At 40.3% G+C, this 17,295-nt stretch overlaps 1 protein-coding gene across 1 annotated transcript; it reads right to left on the bottom strand.

Annotated features, from left to right (window-relative positions):
- Positions 1 to 5,269: 5,269 nt before the first annotated feature.
- On the bottom strand, positions 5,270 to 16,784 carry CXCL14 (C-X-C motif chemokine ligand 14). Its single transcript, XM_074960421.1, has 4 exons — positions 16,446 to 16,784; positions 15,418 to 15,523; positions 8,935 to 9,045; positions 5,270 to 6,087 (listed from the first exon to the last, which is right to left on the bottom strand). Exons 1-4 carry the CDS (start codon positions 16,507 to 16,509, stop codon positions 6,072 to 6,074), a joined length of 297 nt encoding a protein of 98 aa, XP_074816522.1. The 5' UTR covers positions 16,510 to 16,784; the 3' UTR covers positions 5,270 to 6,071.
- Positions 16,785 to 17,295: the final 511 nt, after the last annotated feature.

The raw sequence follows: 17,295 nt of genomic DNA, 5'->3' as shown, positions 1-17,295 counted from the left end.
AACTCATTTAACAGAGGTCACTGAACGACTATCGCTTGTTAATAAACTTTTGGCCATCACTGACCTAGACCATATATGAACAAGTGACATGCAAGTGCTGAAAGGCTCTGTATAATGTTACTAATCCCATGTAATGCTCATACTGAAAGAAAGGCAAGGCAAGGTTTTCCTGTATTATCGTGTACTTTCAGTGCAGCTGCTTGATTTACACTGGTGCTCTTATTAAAACAGAACCTGATAGGATAATTGCTAAATGAATGCAGTCCAGCTGATATGCGATGCCAAATAGAAGGGTGGAGAACGGATGATGAACATTTAAAGCACTGTACTCAGGGCGTGGTTTGGGTGTTTTTTGTCATTGCACACTCCTGGCTTCTATTTTGCCAAAGTAAGATCATGTCTACAGGTTGGAGAACATGCTAAAAATAATTGCCAGATGGGCTCATTGGAAGCACATTGTGAAGCATGTAGAATTTATGCTGAATTGGTTTGGTTGTGACTAAAGAGTTAAAACCAGACAAATTCAAATTAGAAATAAGGCACACATTTTAGAAAAGGGTGATGATCCACTGGGACAAACTACCAAAGGAAGAGATTCTCCAACTCTTGAAGTCTTCAAATAAAGACTGGATGCCTTTCTGGAAGATATGCTTTAGTTAAACATGTGTTATTGGGCTCAATAAAGGGGTGACTGGGTGCAAATCTAAAGCCCGGCCACTTGTACAACACAGGCCAAATAATCAAATGGCCCTTTCTGGCCCTAAAGTCTATGGACCTATGAAAAGAAAAATCACCTTTTGACCAAGCCAGTTCAGCTTTTTACTATTTAATATATATTTTATATGTTTGGATTTACAGTCTCCATAATGTGCTTCCAATGGGTCCCTTTAACAATGACATTTCAACTACCTGCTTTCCTTACAGCAGCAGGACACTTGGGTTGCACCGGGGTAGCCGGGGATAGAGGCTGGCTCACAGTTTATATTTTAGGACCATATATCCAGGTGGGTCCGGGTATCACACTGAAATCTGTGAAACGTGTGTCGCTTAACACACACCGGTATATAAGGTATATATGACATACGTTATACTATACATACGGTATTTATCACGTTCTGTACATGCATTGGTTACACCTCCCACTGGATCGGGCCAATGGGGAGACAAAGGATTTGTGTCTCAAACAACTCCTCTTTCTGCTTTAGCAGTAGCTCACTCTTCTTTATTGTCAATACAAGCATAACAACCACGGTTGGCATCAGAACAACTGGATCAAAGGAAACTGCAGCACCACAGTCTGAGAAAGGGGAATTAAATGTTTTCACATTCAACCTTCCTGACCATCCACACTTTTACAGTCCTAGAGATTTTTTTCTTCTGTCACTTGTGCTGCAGGCGCCTCTTGGCTTCCGAAAACGGAGTGATGTGGCTCTCGGATGCACGCGACATGAAGTTGGTGTTCTGTTTCCTATAAGTACTGTGGGTTCATATCCTGCGTTTAGTTACCCCATGAAAGCTCGTTAAAGTCAGTGGGGAAACCTTGCCCCCATTGTGGGTTAATGGCAGTTTTTACCATTGACTCAATTGGGGCCAGGATTTCACCCACTAGGAGCAACGGATAGTAAATTGGTTACGAATCTATGCATTTCAAAGGACATTAAGATTGTGTTTGTGTATTTGTATACACAGGAGAGGACAACACTGCAGTGGAGACCAGACCAGTAGAACCGGGGGGTCTAACTACTTTAAATGGTCTTTAAATTACATGTGTTTTTATTCTTTTTAACTTTTTAAACAGGAGTGTTTCAGCTGTTGGGAAACAGCTGACATCTCCAGTGCTTGACAGACATTATTTCTTATTATCAGTGAAGGCTCACTGGTTGAGATGGTCACACCTCATAGCCTTGGAGGCTTTATTAACTTTGCAAACTACAGATGTGATTTGCAGGGTTTGCAAAATTGTTCAAGTTCACAAACATTTCCCCCTGTAATTTAAGTACGTACTGCCAAGGGTGCTGCTCGTAAAAAACAAACAAGCCAGCAAAAGAACAACACCTTTTTCTAGCAAAAGGCAATCCTGTGCTGGATATTAGAAGATGGAGGAATTTTCCATGGGCTGGTCTGGCACAAGTGGATGGTCTCTATAAGGTATATAATTCTCAGTAAAAATGTCAAACATGCCCTCTGTGTGTCTCAAAAGCTTGTCTCTTTCATCAAGAGAAGTTGGTCCCATAAAAGACATGACCTCGCCCACCTTGTCTCTCTAATATCCTGGGACTGAGACAGCAACAACAATACTGCTTATAACAGTGTTCCTTGTACTCAACTGCTCCGTGCACGGAGAGAGGACTTTAAGCCCCAGGACTGTCACTTGGGGACTTTTCATGACCATTAATGTCCTTGGAAAATTAAAAATATAGCATTTCCGAGGGCTTGTGTTTAAAGATAATTGTTTTGCATTTAGATTATGAACTGAACTGGGTAAATCATCCGGTTTTTTTAGAAAGCTACTACCATTGGCACTGAGTGGAAGGTCTCCAACTGAGAGCATGTGGGCTAAGCAGTCATAGGGATAGCTACATGCCAAAAGTAGATTTGAGAAAGGAAAGCATCTTCCTCTAGTATTTGCAAAACATGCTGAGCACCATACTCTCATTCATCCTACATTGCAATGAGAGCAGACACCCTTCTCTGCTGAAGTTGGCATCAGGAAGCACCCAACTTATTTTCTTCTATCTGAAACTGACCAGGCCCTTTGGCTAAAACAGGCATTTGCTTGGTTATCTCATAGAGAGGCATTTTTGGAAGAGAGTTATGCACAATCTTTGTTGAAAGCAGTTAGATACAGAAAAGAAGGAATGGAAAGAGAGACTATTTAAAGACACCATGTGATTTGGATGTATTTGAACTAGTGCTGACTTTACAGTTATTATAAGGTTACAGTCTGGCTTACACATTTTCTTTTTGCGGAACAGTGCACTGTTAAGTCTGCTCTTCGTTCAACCCAGGTTGTAGAAAACTCATATTTTTAACAGCTGCAGTATGAACAAGAGAATCAAATCAACCACAGCCCAGCTTCATTGACAACCTTGATGCTCTGTGTGGAAATTGTTCTGCTGAGGTGCAGAGATACCCTGAAACTCTTTGCCCTTGGCTGCTGCTGAGGTTAAAGGCAAAGAAGAGGATAAGGGTCTAGGCATATGTCTACATGTGCAGCGGCATAGCTGTACCAAGAGCGAATCTGGTGAAGACGTTCTATGCCGATGGGAGAGAGCTCTCCCGTGGGCATAATAAAACCACCTCCGCGAACGGCAGAAGGGATGTCGGTGATAGAAGCTCTCCAGCCAACAGAGCGCTGCACTCACGAGCGTCTATGTCACCATAACATATGTCTCTCAGGGGGGTGGTTTATTCACACCCCTGAGCGACATAAATTATGCCAACATAAGCTGTAATGTAGACATAGCCTTAGATTTGTGTCGTCAGATTTCCATCAAGTTACCCAGTTTAATGTAATGGAGACCATTTAGAACACACATTCTCTTAGTCTACAAATAAAGTTACATGTTTGGGGCATGTGCTGGAGAAGCAGATGCCTATCTCATTGTCATCATTAGCTGTGGCTGCTCTACTGAACACACTGTGGTGGCTAAAGATGGATGGTGTGTTAGTGACAAGTTGCCTAAGCCAGCCCATTTTATTTTACATAAAAGCCAACTATTTTTCATCAACTGCACAAAACATTCCAGGCAGTGGACCAGATCCCACCCTGCACTCCAGCTGCCATGTGCCACTCTGGCACCACAGTGCAGCTTGACCGTTAGTAGATCTGGCGTCCCCTTGGCTGCCAACATCTGGGACATGGCCCGAGCCAGATGTGGGGCAGTTGCTTTTCCACTACAACATGGAAAAACTCCCAGTGTCATTGAAACTAGTGGAGGAAAAATCGGTTTGCACCAGATTTACAAAAAGTCAGATGGTTTAGTGGTAGGGTGCATTGGTGAAAATAGAAAGATGGCAAGGTAAATGTCCCTTGCATTTGCTCATGCAATAATAGTACTTTCAGTGGAGGATACCAGCTCGCAATGCTGCTAATTAGACATTTCTCATAAGCTCTATAATTGACTGTAAAATAATAAGGATTCAAGTCCTCAAATTACATAGACATTGTTAGTCATACGAATGTACTCAGGTTGTCTGTTATACTAGTATGTTCATTTGTTATGTACATGCTTGTGTCTACAGCGTGTATTGAGTGAAGACAAATATATTACATGCCAAACATTTATGTTCATGTTATCAACTTTAAACACCTGAGGTAAAATCCTGTTTCTTGATTTCAATGGGCAGGCTTTCACTCCTAAAGTCAGGAAATACAAAGGTTATAGATTGCCTAGTGAGTTAAATCCTACTCACCTTGCACATGTGAGTCCGACTGATTTAAATAAATAAATGAGAAAATCAAGCAGTATTTGGCCCTGTGTGTAATAAAACATTAGGCTGTACTGTGGATGATTGATATTTTGTAAGTATCACAAATATCACTGACATCACACTTCAGTGGCATGTGGATTTCACGATGATCTTATTTTACTATTAGAAGAAACCCATTTTACTTTATTGTACACTATTTTTACTTTATTGTACACTATTTCCTGAACTTGGGTGCTTTACCCTGCAACCCCTAGTAGTATTAAACATAACACCCACAAAGGCCTTCACATCCACTGCACTGGGAATGTATATCATTTTCACATAGGCAGGTTCTCTAGATTTAAGGTCCAGTCCAATTTCTACTGAGGTCAGTGAGAACTGAATTGGCCATAAATGACATTCTCAGGATATCCACTGCTGCTTTGTATCTGAAGTTTCTTTCACTAACGTTGAAAAACATAAGAAGTGGACTGAGTTTCACAGTGTCTTAATGAAATTGAAAAACAGCCTTTGGCATGTTTAAATACATTTTATTACTTATTTTTCCATTTGTTTTTAGAAAGAAATATGAAATCTGCATGCAACTTTCTAAATATTTCAAACATTTAAATAGCAGATGATAATTTAGCAGTACAATACATTATACAGAAAGATAATATAGGGAGACTCCCTGTAGTATATTTACACATGAAAAGGTAGTTTTGTTATTTTATTTTTCAGAAGAGGAAAGCACTGCTTAATATTTAAGTATTACATTCAAAATTATGAATATGTTGCTTTGTGACCAAAACATATATATTTATTTTATATGTTTGCCCTCTCCAATCTTTCATAAAAAGATACCTTTCAAAGATTTTTGCTACAAATCTACAAAATCATATACAATATTCTTGAAAATTAAAATATCTGAAAACTGATGAAGCTGCAAACTTTTCACAAGAACCTCAGGTGAAAAAAGATCAAACACATTCTTAGTAATAAAACTGCTCTAGAAATGTTTTCTAGTATATGTAAAACATTAAGTGGGGGTATGTTAATACATTTCACCTTTCAGCAAGACCCTGTTTCATTAAAGAACAGATACAAAATGATGTTCGTAGCCATTTGACAAGCCACTAAGGAACCTCATCTCTGCAGCTATATATGCCATGATACTTCAGTGGCATGTTACACAGCAAGCTGTTCCTCAGTCCCTACATTGTGCAGCTTCCACCATAGTTGGACAACATTACTAGAAACCCTAAGCACACCACTAAAGCTTTCCCAATACAAAAGGATAAGGGACACCATTATATAATACCGCTATAAATATTGTTTGTCTAATGAGCTTATAAAGCTCGATTGTAATCATAGTGATGTATGAATGAATACAAAAAAAGCATTTATTTAAAATGAAAAGCACGAGTTTTCACAATCTCAGTATAAAGCAGACAGGTATGAAATTTGAAGTGTGCAAGAGACAAATCTGGGAGCCTTCCGCACACAGCTATAAAATGTAAAAACTGACCCTTGGTAAAAAGTGCTTTATAATAATATAGAATTTGTGTCTTATGTCTGTGAGAGAGAAATATTCTTTGCAGAGTCCATTCCTTAAGTCAGCCAAACAAATTCAGTTCCTTTTACCAAGAGTTTTCCTCTTATTCTTCATAAACCCTGGGAAATAAAAACAGAGAGCTAGGTATTTAAGTCATTTTGATTACAGTTAAAACCTTCCCCACCATCCGGGTGAGTAACCACTAGGAGCCAAATTCTGCACTCATTTACACTGGTGGAAATCAGGAGGAATGTCACTAACTTCAGCAGAATCCGTTGTATTGGCACAACTGAAAGCAGAATTTGGTCCTAATTTGCCACCCTTCTTCCTTTCTTGAATGCACTGATAGTGGTCAAATCTACCACTGAAAGGATTAGTAGGACATTTTAAATGAGGGAATCCACATCCAACAACATGGTTTTTTGCCCTGGGAAAAATACAAGCTAATATATGAAAAATATGTTGCTAGTCTAAATATTTAAAAGAAGAATTAATTAACTTTCCCTCTGTAATATTGCTGAAACATTCCAGGCATGCAGTCTCCACAGATTAAAACAATCTACAGTGGCATGGTTATAATTCGCCCCAGAGATATTTTGGGAACGCAGGAATTCATTTTTACACTACATTTGACTTTAAAAACCACTGACACCTCATGAAAAAACATTCGATGGGCTTAATCCAGCTCCCACTGAAGTCATTAGCAAAACCCTCTTTGACTTTGATGGCAATGGCACTGGGTTCCAAACATCACATATTTTGTCTCTTCCCTAAACTTTTATTACAAGGGAGGCTCGGATTAAATCAGGCTTTTGGTTTCTGAGAAGTTTGTCTGCTCCTGTTGCTTCTCTCTATACTCCTGCAGTTGGGCTCACTTAATTAACTGATCTTTAAATATTCATGGTAAATAGGCCCAATAGCCTGTGATGGGATGTTAGATGGGGTGGGATCTGAGTTACTACAGAAAATTCTTTCCTGGGTATCTGGCTGGTGAATCTTGCCCATATGCTCAGGGTTTAGTTGATCGCCATATTTGTGGTTGGGAAGGAATCTTCCTCCAGGGCAGATTGGAAGAGGCCCTGGAGGTTTTTTGCCTTCCTCTGTAGCATGGGACACGGGTCACTTGCTGGAGGATTCTCTGCTCCTTGAAGTCTTTAAACCATGATTTGAGGACTTCAATAGCTCAGACATAGGTGAGAGGTTTTTTGTAGGAGTGGGTGGGTGAGATTCTGTGGCCTGCATTGTGCAGGAGGTCGGACTAGATGATCATAATGGTCCCTTCTGACCTTAATATCTATGAATCTATGAATCCTGCTGCCGCTGGTAGTGGCAGCTTACATTTACCTCATCCTCAGATTATCCCCAGGCAAGCTTTGTAGACCACTAGGGCTGGTGGAAAATTTTACCATCAAAGCTGTTTTTGGATGGAAACGTATGTTTTCATCGCAATGAAATTTTTTTTTTGTAAAAGGTATCTGCTTGCTGTGGAAAATTTCATTTTTTGTCATAATATTTCAGCTAAAATCCATGTTTTCAGCCAAATCTTTTGGTTTTTGGCCAAAATCTTTTGGGTTTTGACTTCTTTGGCTGAAAATGTGGAAAATGTTGGCAAAAAGAAAAATTTTTTCATTTTCTTCAAAAATTTCCTTGGTGGAGGGAGGGCAGGAGGAAGAACCCAGAGCCGCTCTAAACACCGCTACTCTCTGGAGATTCTCCTGGAGTTGATTCTCTAAGTTGTGTTGAGTTTCATTCAGTGCACTCTGTGTCCAACCTAGCAATGCTCCCCTCCATAGGCCAGTGCTGCCCACTTCCAGGGCTGTGCAACCAACAACCATCCACTTGGAGGGCAGAGGAGTGGCAGGAACCTTTAGCCATCACAGCATCCTTCCTGATGGATCTGCAGCCACGGGGCACATGTGCCCTGACAGTGTATTCCAGGGCTAAATCTAGCCCCTTCTTCCCTGCTTCTGACATCATCATGATTTCAACTAATTCTTAATTATTTACACAGACAACATAATCCATTTTAAATCTGGTGTTCATTTATGTCTGTGTTTCTTTTCTGTTTATCACTGATGGCTCAGCTTGTGTAAAGGCCAGGTTGGCAGGGGAAAGGTAGCATTGCATCCTGCAATCAAGCCATAGAGAGTTATATCATGAAATTACAGCTTGGTGAAAATGTGCTAAAATCTGGGTAATCAAATATAGGGTGGTAGTGTTTCCTAGTGCTTAGAGCATGGGACCTGAACTCAGGAGACCTGGTTTCTGTTCCCATCTCTGCCACCGACTTTGTGTTTGACCCTAGGCAAGTAACTTAGCCTTTATTTGCTTTGGCTTCCTCATCTCTGATTTGGAGGCGATAAGGTCTAACAAACGTTGAAAACATCAGATAAAAAGTATGGTTCAAGTGCAAAGTATTACTGTTTATTCTCAGAGCAGCCTATCCCTAGGAATACACTGCATTCACAGGAATAAACTAGGAATAAACTGCAGTCCGAGCTGGTTATATTATTTTTCTATTTACAGATGTAATTTGTAGGTTTTATCAAATAAATCGATTGCATTGAATTGATTGTTTAGGGTATGAGAATTTTACTGTAGGCATTTAGACAGTAATCTCAAGATCTTAATAGTATCTAACCTTGCACCGCATTTCTCACCTTCAAGCTGTGATGTGTAAAAAAAAAAATAGATCCAGAAGCAGCTAAACTAATGGGCTATCTGTAGCATTTTATTGAGGAGAGTCGTAGCCATTTCAGTCTAATTAGTATTTGTGCCATATTCCAGAGAGGGAGAGAGCCATTTGGACTATTACACCTAATTGTTCTGTGCTGCCATGTCTCAAGCACTCAAGCAAGAAAGGTACGTTATTTCCCAAAAGGAACAAATTTGGTTACCTATAAGGACATCACTTTTTATCCCAGAGAAAACAGGAGCATCTTTTGCTGAGTGAAATTAATACTCACCTGCGTTTCTCCTTCCATATTGTGTACCACTTAACTAATCTCTTTGTGCTTTGGAGTTTGGGATGTAAGCAGTGCTGCTGTCCTCCTCTGAACCGTGACTGCATAGTTACACTGAAATGGAAGAGGAATGATCACTACAGAAAGACCTTGAATAACTCACAATGGTCACTGTGAACATTTCATAAAAACCCAACTGGCTCTCTCTTGCGCTAGGTATTTCATTCACGTTAATGAGAGTTGCACATGTGCACTGAGAGGATAACAAGCCACTATGTTCCATGGTAAAATTTGAATTTGCAATAATAAAATTGCTGGTGTAGCTCCATGGTCCCCAATGGAGTTAGGCCAATTTACACCAGCTGAGCTGCCCATAATTTTTAATCAACAGTTGTACTCTACCCTCTATCGAACATTTATATTGGGGTTTAATAACTCATTTAAATAACATGGTCAATTAGGGCCCAGTCCTGCAAACCTTTACTCAGACAAGTAATTCTAGCACGTGCAAATGCTACTTGGAAGAATAAGGATTAGACCTGGATCACTGACTTTGTATGCAGTAATGCTTTCATTAGCAGTACTTGTGTGCTTTGCAAGCTTCTGGAGACCCAAAAGGGTCTAGCCTGGGGCGCAAGGAAGACAGAAGTAACCTGGGACCATCTCTAGCTTTATCAGCGTGCTGTCCGATCCACTCAAACTTGCCCATAGCTGCACTGGAGAGGAACCACACAAGGACTGGAAAAAAGACACTGAAAGGCACCTCATCCTGGAAATAATACTGGGCAAGGAGGCAACACATGGCCGATTTACTTCCTTGCCCTTCTGGTTTCCTCCTACTCTGTCCTTTGTTTGAGTGTCAACCATTTAATGCTGGTTAATTAATGGTCTATCATGATCCAGGTGATGTCATGCTTTCACTGACAAACCAGCGGAACTGGTCTAGAAATGGGAAAATAACTTCATAAAAACATTTTAAATTTCAAAGTTGCTTTTAGTTCTAAGGATTCAAAATGGTTCCATTTTCCACTTCTGGCAACTTTTTCTGTTATGTTTTTACCACATTTTTTATCCAAAATGTTCATTTTCTAGAAACCTGGTTTTTAGTATGGAACCACAGTTTTGGTTAAACTAAAACATTTCAAAAAACAATTTAGAATATTAAGTTGGTAAAAATTTCTGTTAAAAAAATTCCAGGAAAATAGAAAATTCTGAGATTGTTGAGAACTTTTCACAAAAATTTCATTTTTGAAAAAGGGGCCCATTTTTGGATGAAAATACCTTTTTGTACCTTTTTTTTTTACCCAGTCTACAAATCAGCAAGGGATACCACAATGCAAAATTCAGACAAAGGACAGAGAGAGCGGGTTGAAACGTGGCCTTTTCTTCAGCTCTGGCTACTGGACTGAATTCTTGGTTGGAGCTCCACAGGGCTGGCCCAGGGTCTGAGTATGTCTTTCACTGACTAGTCAAAGAATGGGGGCTGAATTCTGGCTTTGCTTAGTTCTGCTCTCAGTAAAAGGCAAACTAATGCTGCAAAAGCACAAGACATCAAATCACTTGTATCAGAAGCATGAACAATAGGGGCGGGAAAAGGTGTTAAGGGTCTGTGTGCATGCTGGGGGAGGGGAATCAATGCTACAACATACAGACACTCTCCTCATACAGTAACTCCTCGCTTAACGTTGTAGTTATGTTCCTGAAAAATGCAACTTTAAGCAAAACGATGTTAAGCAAATCCAATTTCCCCATAAGAGTTAATGTAAATAGTGGGGGTTAGGTTCCAGGGAAATTTTTTTCACCAGACAAAAGACTATATTATATATACGTATACAGAGTACACGTTTTAAAAAAACAATTTAATACTGGAAAAAGCAATGATGATTGTGAAGCTTGGTTGAGGGGTGGAGTCAGAGGGTGGGATATTTCCCAGGGAATGCCTTACTGCTAAATGATGAACTAGAACTCGGCTGAGCCCTCGAGGGTTAACACATTGTTGTTAATGTAGCCTCACACTTTACAAGGCAGCAGGAATGGAGGGAGGGGAGACAGCATGGCAGACAGAGACAGAGACACACCCCCTGTGTGTGCGTGTGTGTGTGTGAGAGAGAGAGAGAGATGTGCATTGCCTCTTTAAGTACGCTGAACCACTCTGAGTAGATTGCCTTTTTAAGTAGGCCAGGAAGTTGAGACAGCTGCTGAGAGCTTGGTTAATCTCAGCTGGCGGTCATTCTGCATATTTTATAGCATCCGCTTCAAAGACAGTTTTGCAACAAGTCTGATGCTGAGTGGCTTCCTGCATATTTGTGTCACTCTGGGATTAGGGGTGTACCCCAAGGGACCAAAGGTAGCTGTATAGTATCTTTGCCGGCCCCTAGGATTATGAGGTTGGATGGGGATTGGTCCACTTCCCTAATTTATGATCATCTGATTATGGCTTCAAGGGGCCATTTGACAGCTAAAAATAGTTAAAGCTACATTCCTTTGCCCTGTCCATTCTCTCTATGTTGGGGAAAGTAACCAAATGGCATAGTGCTGTTATGATGGCTCAACTCCTTAGTCAAGGGGAAATCTCAGCTGGCTGGATCTATCAGGTTCCTGGCTGCTTTGCCCAACTACAAATTGGGGACAAGAGAAGAAGGTCCAAGCCACCACATAGCCATGTGGCTGAGCTGGGTAACACATTTTAGAATCAGGGCTAGCATGTCCAGCTTTGCATAAAATCATCTGCATATTGTACCAAGCAGCTTTGGTATATCTCTTCTCCTATATACAGCCATAAAGCTTCTTGTACACAAAGATAAGATGTGTTCTATGAAGTTGCACTGTTTCCATCTGCTTTTTAAATAGAATAAAGAAACTCTTATCTTTGTTGGCAGTTTCCATTATCACCAATAAGAGTTCTTAAGTCTTTGAGCAATATATAGCATATAGTGTGTGTGTGTGTGTGTGTTTGTGTGTGTATATGTGTATCCAAATGTTTGTGAGTGATAGGAACTGGATGGAATATAAATCAGCGCAGAATTTTGTTCATTATGTTTTTAATAATAGGGTGATCTGGCTGCCATGAAATTAAAGGAGAGTTTTGCCATTCTGTCAATGAATTAAACATTCTTCTCACAAATATTTAGCTGAATTCACTTTCAGGCTGTCTACACTTCCACTACTGCAACTCAGCTGGTGGTAGCAATGGTAAAAGCGGCAGTGTAGACCAGCTGCTTGGGTACTGGCCACCATGCTGGCTAACCCTGCTCAGAGCAGGTCTAGATAACACAAAGGGGTCAGGGATTTGCTGTCTTTCACAAACTTTTCCAGTTGTACTTACATATTTTATGTCATTAGGTGAATCTCTTCCAAACAGTATATTCCAGTATTCTCCCGTCTGCCAGTCACCCTACAGTTTACACACTTCTTCCATGTAAATAGACCGGAGAATGGTCAGGTTTATAGGGAGGGTTGGAGGAGAATCATTAACTGATTTTATTTCCTCAACAACAGCCACAAAAATCCATTACAGGAATCGGACTTTTCTGTGTCTTGTACTGAAACTACAGTATCAATCGCTTCTGGTCACAGCTCCCTCCAATTGTTCCAATGTCCCCCACTTCTCTCTAGTACTGATTTCAAGTTACACTGAAGTAGATAAGAGTCACTCCCTACAAAAGCACTAATGACAGCATCTCTGCCTTCTCCTCCTCTTATACTGGTGTAAATCAGGAGTAATTCCACTGAAGTCTTAAATTCTCTCTCCACAGAATAGGAATGGCCAGCTTGTTACAGTATTTGGGTGCAAAACCAGAGTAAGGCAAGGTAATAGAAAAAATAAGGAGTCCTTGTGGCACCTTGTAGACTTAGAAATTTATTTAGGCATAAGCTTTCGTGGGTTAGAACCCTCTTCATCAGATGCATGGAGTGAAAATATTGGAGCAGGTATAAATACATGAAAGGATGGGGGTTGCTTTACCAAGTGTTAGGTCAGTCTAACGAGATAAATCAATTAACAGCAGGATACCAAGGGAGGAAAAATAACTTTTGAAGTGGTAAGAGAGTGGCCTATTACAGACAGTTGACAAGAAGGTGTGAGTAACAGTAGGGAGAAATTAGTATTGGGGAAATTAAGTTTAGGTTTTGTAATGACCCAACCACTCCCAGTCTCTATTCAGGCCTAATCTGATGGTATCCAGTTTGCAAATTAATTCCAGTTCTGCAGCTTCACGTTGGAGTCTGTTTTTGAAGTTTTTTTGTTGAAGAATTGCCACTTTTAGGTCTGTTATTGAGACCAGAGAGACTGAAGTGTTCTCCTACTGGTTTAAGGTAATAGAGGTTCTCCAAATTTGCACAGCTATACTCAAGATCAGAGCTTAGGTTGAAAGCTAATTCTTTTGCCAAGGCATTTTAGCAAAACCTAAAGTATTTTATGTGTTTTCCTGACATTCTTATTGAAAATGAGAAGTTGCACTAATGAGGTTCTTTTCATGCTCAGAATTTCCCCTTCTCCCCTTGGCTGCCAAGTCTGGCCCTACTTCCAGTGCTCAGGAGCAGTTGTCTCTCACAGACTTATCCCGGCAAAGCTTGTTATTGTTTTCTTGACAGCACTTCACCATCCGGCTTCTGCTGGCATCTTGCTTGGGGAGAGCAGATTGCTGCTTGCCTTTCCAGCAGCCAATCATACTCCAAGGCACAGACTGAAGTCTCTCACTGCACAGAGTGGTGTAGCAAATTCTCCAACTCCTTCTATGCTGCTGCATGTTTCAGCTCCTTTTGTTAGCCCCAGGTGATTGACATAAAATAGAAATGACTGTTTGTACCCGCTGGCTGGGAAAGAGGGCCCCGCTCCTGACTGGAGGACATCTGGATTCTAAATATTATTACCCCTTTGCCAAAGATGCCTTTCTCTCTGACAATTCAAAGTGTTGTTTATTTAAGCCCCTGTGAGAGTTCAAAGGGTCGTTGATTCAAAACGTTTGCTCGTCACGTTTATTTCAAATGACTAGTTTGGAACCTGAGAATTGACTTTGCCTTGGGCAGCATGCCTCTCTTTTACAATTTAAATATTTTTAAAAAATTACTCAAGCATTGATCATCTAAATATAAATATGTTCTGGGCTGCGTTAGCGAAATCCTGCAACTTCCAAATCCTGCTTTCGGTTACACTGCTTGTAAATCTGGGGTAGCTGCTTTGAAGTCAGTGGGTTCAATTCTGCCCTTATTGAATGGGGAGTTTGGCCATTCACTTCAAAGCAGGCAAGATGGGGCCCAATCAGAGTAACTAAAAAAAGGATTTGACCCAGAGTTTCCATTGGTGTAACTGAGAGCAGTCTGTGTTTTGAAACGATACACATCTATTGCACTGTGATATATTACGTCATCTTTCTAAGTGTAAATAAATTTGGTAACATTAACTGGTAAGGAACAAATGCTACAAGATATTCAATGCCTAGCCTTTTTGGTGACGATCTGACAAGCAGCTAATAAGAACAGATTTAAAAATATTATTAAAGCTAATGTTAAAAAAATGATATAATACATAGGTTGAGAAACGAGTGTCTGTACATCTTCTGTCCTTGCAGAGCAACGAAGTCAGTAGCAAAATAAGTCTTTTCAGCTATTCTGACCCTATGGTTCTTTTGCAGGCGCACAGCCTGGTTTGTGTTTTGGGCAAAGCCTTTCAAACACTTTTACAATATACAAGACAAGATACATTAACACCCTTCCCCCCAATGCCAGCGTTTTAATTGTTGCATCCGATGAAGTGAGCTGTAGCTCACGAAAGCTCATGCTCAGATAAATTGGTTAGTCTCTAAGGTGCCACAAGTACTCCTTTTCTTTTTGCGAATACAGACTAACACGGCTGCTGCTCTGAAACCCATTGTTTTAAACTGTAATACACCCCACTGATCTAATCTTCAGAGCTCCCTTTGACTTTAGCTTATCAATTGTTTCCGTTGAGGTTTCATTGCAGGATCAATCAATGCATGGCTATTTGCTTACACAGAGAGTAGAATTTTGCAAGAAAAATGTCACTTTCAGTTATAACCCACGCAACCCCACGGAAATCAAGGGAATTGTATGAGTATAACTGAGGCAAAAATTTGCCCCAATGAATTTGGATGATTCTTCGTTACTCGCAACTTTTGTGGACCAAATTCTGTTCTCCTTTGTTACTCCCCATGTAAATCCACAGTAGCCTGAGTTTAGCATTCTGGATTTACATCTGGGCAGCTGAAAGTAGAATTTGACCATCATCGTTTGTTAAACTAATAATTACTATCATAAGCAATATTCTGTAGATATTTATAGTATTAAGCAGATTCTCCTTTACTGACATACTACAGATAGGATTTGTTCATGTAGCTACATATTTTCTTATGGCTAACATGTTGGAAATTTGTATATCAGGAAATTCTAAAAAACAAAGAAGGAGGTTGCAATACAGGGAGATGCAATTCACTTGGTACACAGTAGAAAGCATACATGAACACTTACATGATCATTTTTTCCTTACAATGTGGATACTTTGGTTTGATTTCCAGCTTCTGAACAGCAGAGAATCTTATCTTAGGACCCTTTCTTGAGCATTTGCACTTTGATCCTACAAGAGAAAGTATTTATCATTTGTGTACAGAGTGACAGTGTACCAATTGCAGTTGAATTTCCCCCTTCCTCATTAGCTTATGTAAATATACAGATTAGTCATGTTTTAAAAACCTATAAAAATTTACACTTTGGGGGGTTGTTGAGCTGAAAAGGGCAATATTTTCCTCCTGATTTACCACAGAAAGGTTTAGTAACTCCCTGAGAAATATATATTAAAGTACTGGAAATGTTGTGGTAAATATACACAGTACAGCAATGTGGTTAGTGTTGATTTTTTAAAGTGCACCTGCTGTGATTAAACTAAGCTTTAACAAATGCAAAAGGAAAGAGCTAAAGTCTGTCGTAAAGTTGAATAAGCTTATACAGCTCTCGGTTTTTGTCTTCACCCTACTTTCGCAATTAGAACTTGGGGGGACTCTAAATTGTGCTTCTGAATTTCTTACTTGCACAAATTCTGAAGGTCTATCCCAAGCCTGACCAAATCCGAGTTTTGTAAGCGTCATTTTCATGGAAAACAAGAAAACATCTCTGTCAGAATTTCACCCTCAGTTCGATCCATTATGCTGCATCAAGCTAAATTCTGCACACTTTCAACCGCACAAATCTGGGGTAACGCCATTGATTTCAGAGCATTTACCCCAGATACACCGTATACCAGAATAAATGGGCTGTAGAACTGTAACTGGGGGCACAATGTTGTCCCTTGTGTTTTACCACTATTTACACCTTAAAAAACAACAGCCTTGGAACTTCCTTCCGCTACTATCAGATTCATCATATCAATTCTTCCCCATGCAGACTGAGGACAACAATAAATCTCATTATAGTATTTCGAGGAGCAAACACAGAATACTGAGGGGGAAAAAAATCACTGGAAAGAAGTTTAAATGGGGGATAGGTACAAGAAACTAACTTACCTTCTGCAGTGGCTAAGCACATTACAATGAACAGCAGAAGTAAAGCTGCTGTCAGGGGCTTCATGGTAAGACCTCAGGTATCGAAATAGCTCACTTATATAATCGGATTTCGCTTCTGGGCTTTGAGCAGATGCACTGATTCACCGGCTTGATGTTGCCAGGGCAGGAACTTTGAGAACGTCTGGATTCCTTTCTCTTGCTGCTGCTGCTGCTGCCTTGTCTGAGCTGCCTCTGCCTCTTTCCTCCTCTTGTCCTCCTTTAAAACAGCTCCTGCTGCCCTTCCTGCGAACTCATTAATATGCAGAGTGACTTAACTCCCTGCAATTTCTCCATACAAGGGAGGGTGGGGATGGAAATGATCCTAGCCAGGAGATCGGATGGGTTTATTCCTGGGAAGAGAAAAGGAAAGGGGGACAAAACATTCATTAAATCAACGGGCAGGGGGAGGAAGATGTGGAAATCAGGTTCTTTATACATTTGCCAGGTATTTTTGAGTCGTTGTGCAGGTGGCGTGAGCCAACTTGTGCGGGGTTCGCAAAGAGTTGTGATGTTGGCTCCATTCTGTCTGTGAAAAGAAAAGGAGGACTTGTGGCACCTTAGAGACTAACCAATTTATTTGAGCATGAGTTTTCCTGAGCGACAGCTCACTTCATCGGATGCATGCAGTGGAAAGTGAATTCAGTGAATTCTGTCTGTGGTGGGTGCATTTGTCCGACGGGAATTGCGTTGGTCTGAGCTACATTTTGAGATTGTTTATAAGCAATGAAGGAGCTAGAGAAATGACAGCTTTCCTGGGAAACTCCCATTGGCAATGAAAATAAAGTGCAGAAAGGGAAATTTCACCTGGTGA

Source organism: Natator depressus, chromosome 8 (genome assembly GCF_965152275.1).
Source record: "Natator depressus isolate rNatDep1 chromosome 8, rNatDep2.hap1, whole genome shotgun sequence".
In the NCBI taxonomy this organism is placed as follows: Eukaryota; Metazoa; Chordata; order Testudines; family Cheloniidae; genus Natator; species Natator depressus.
The sequence above is the reverse complement of the archived record's forward strand: the minus strand, read 5'-3'. Positions and strand labels throughout refer to the sequence as shown.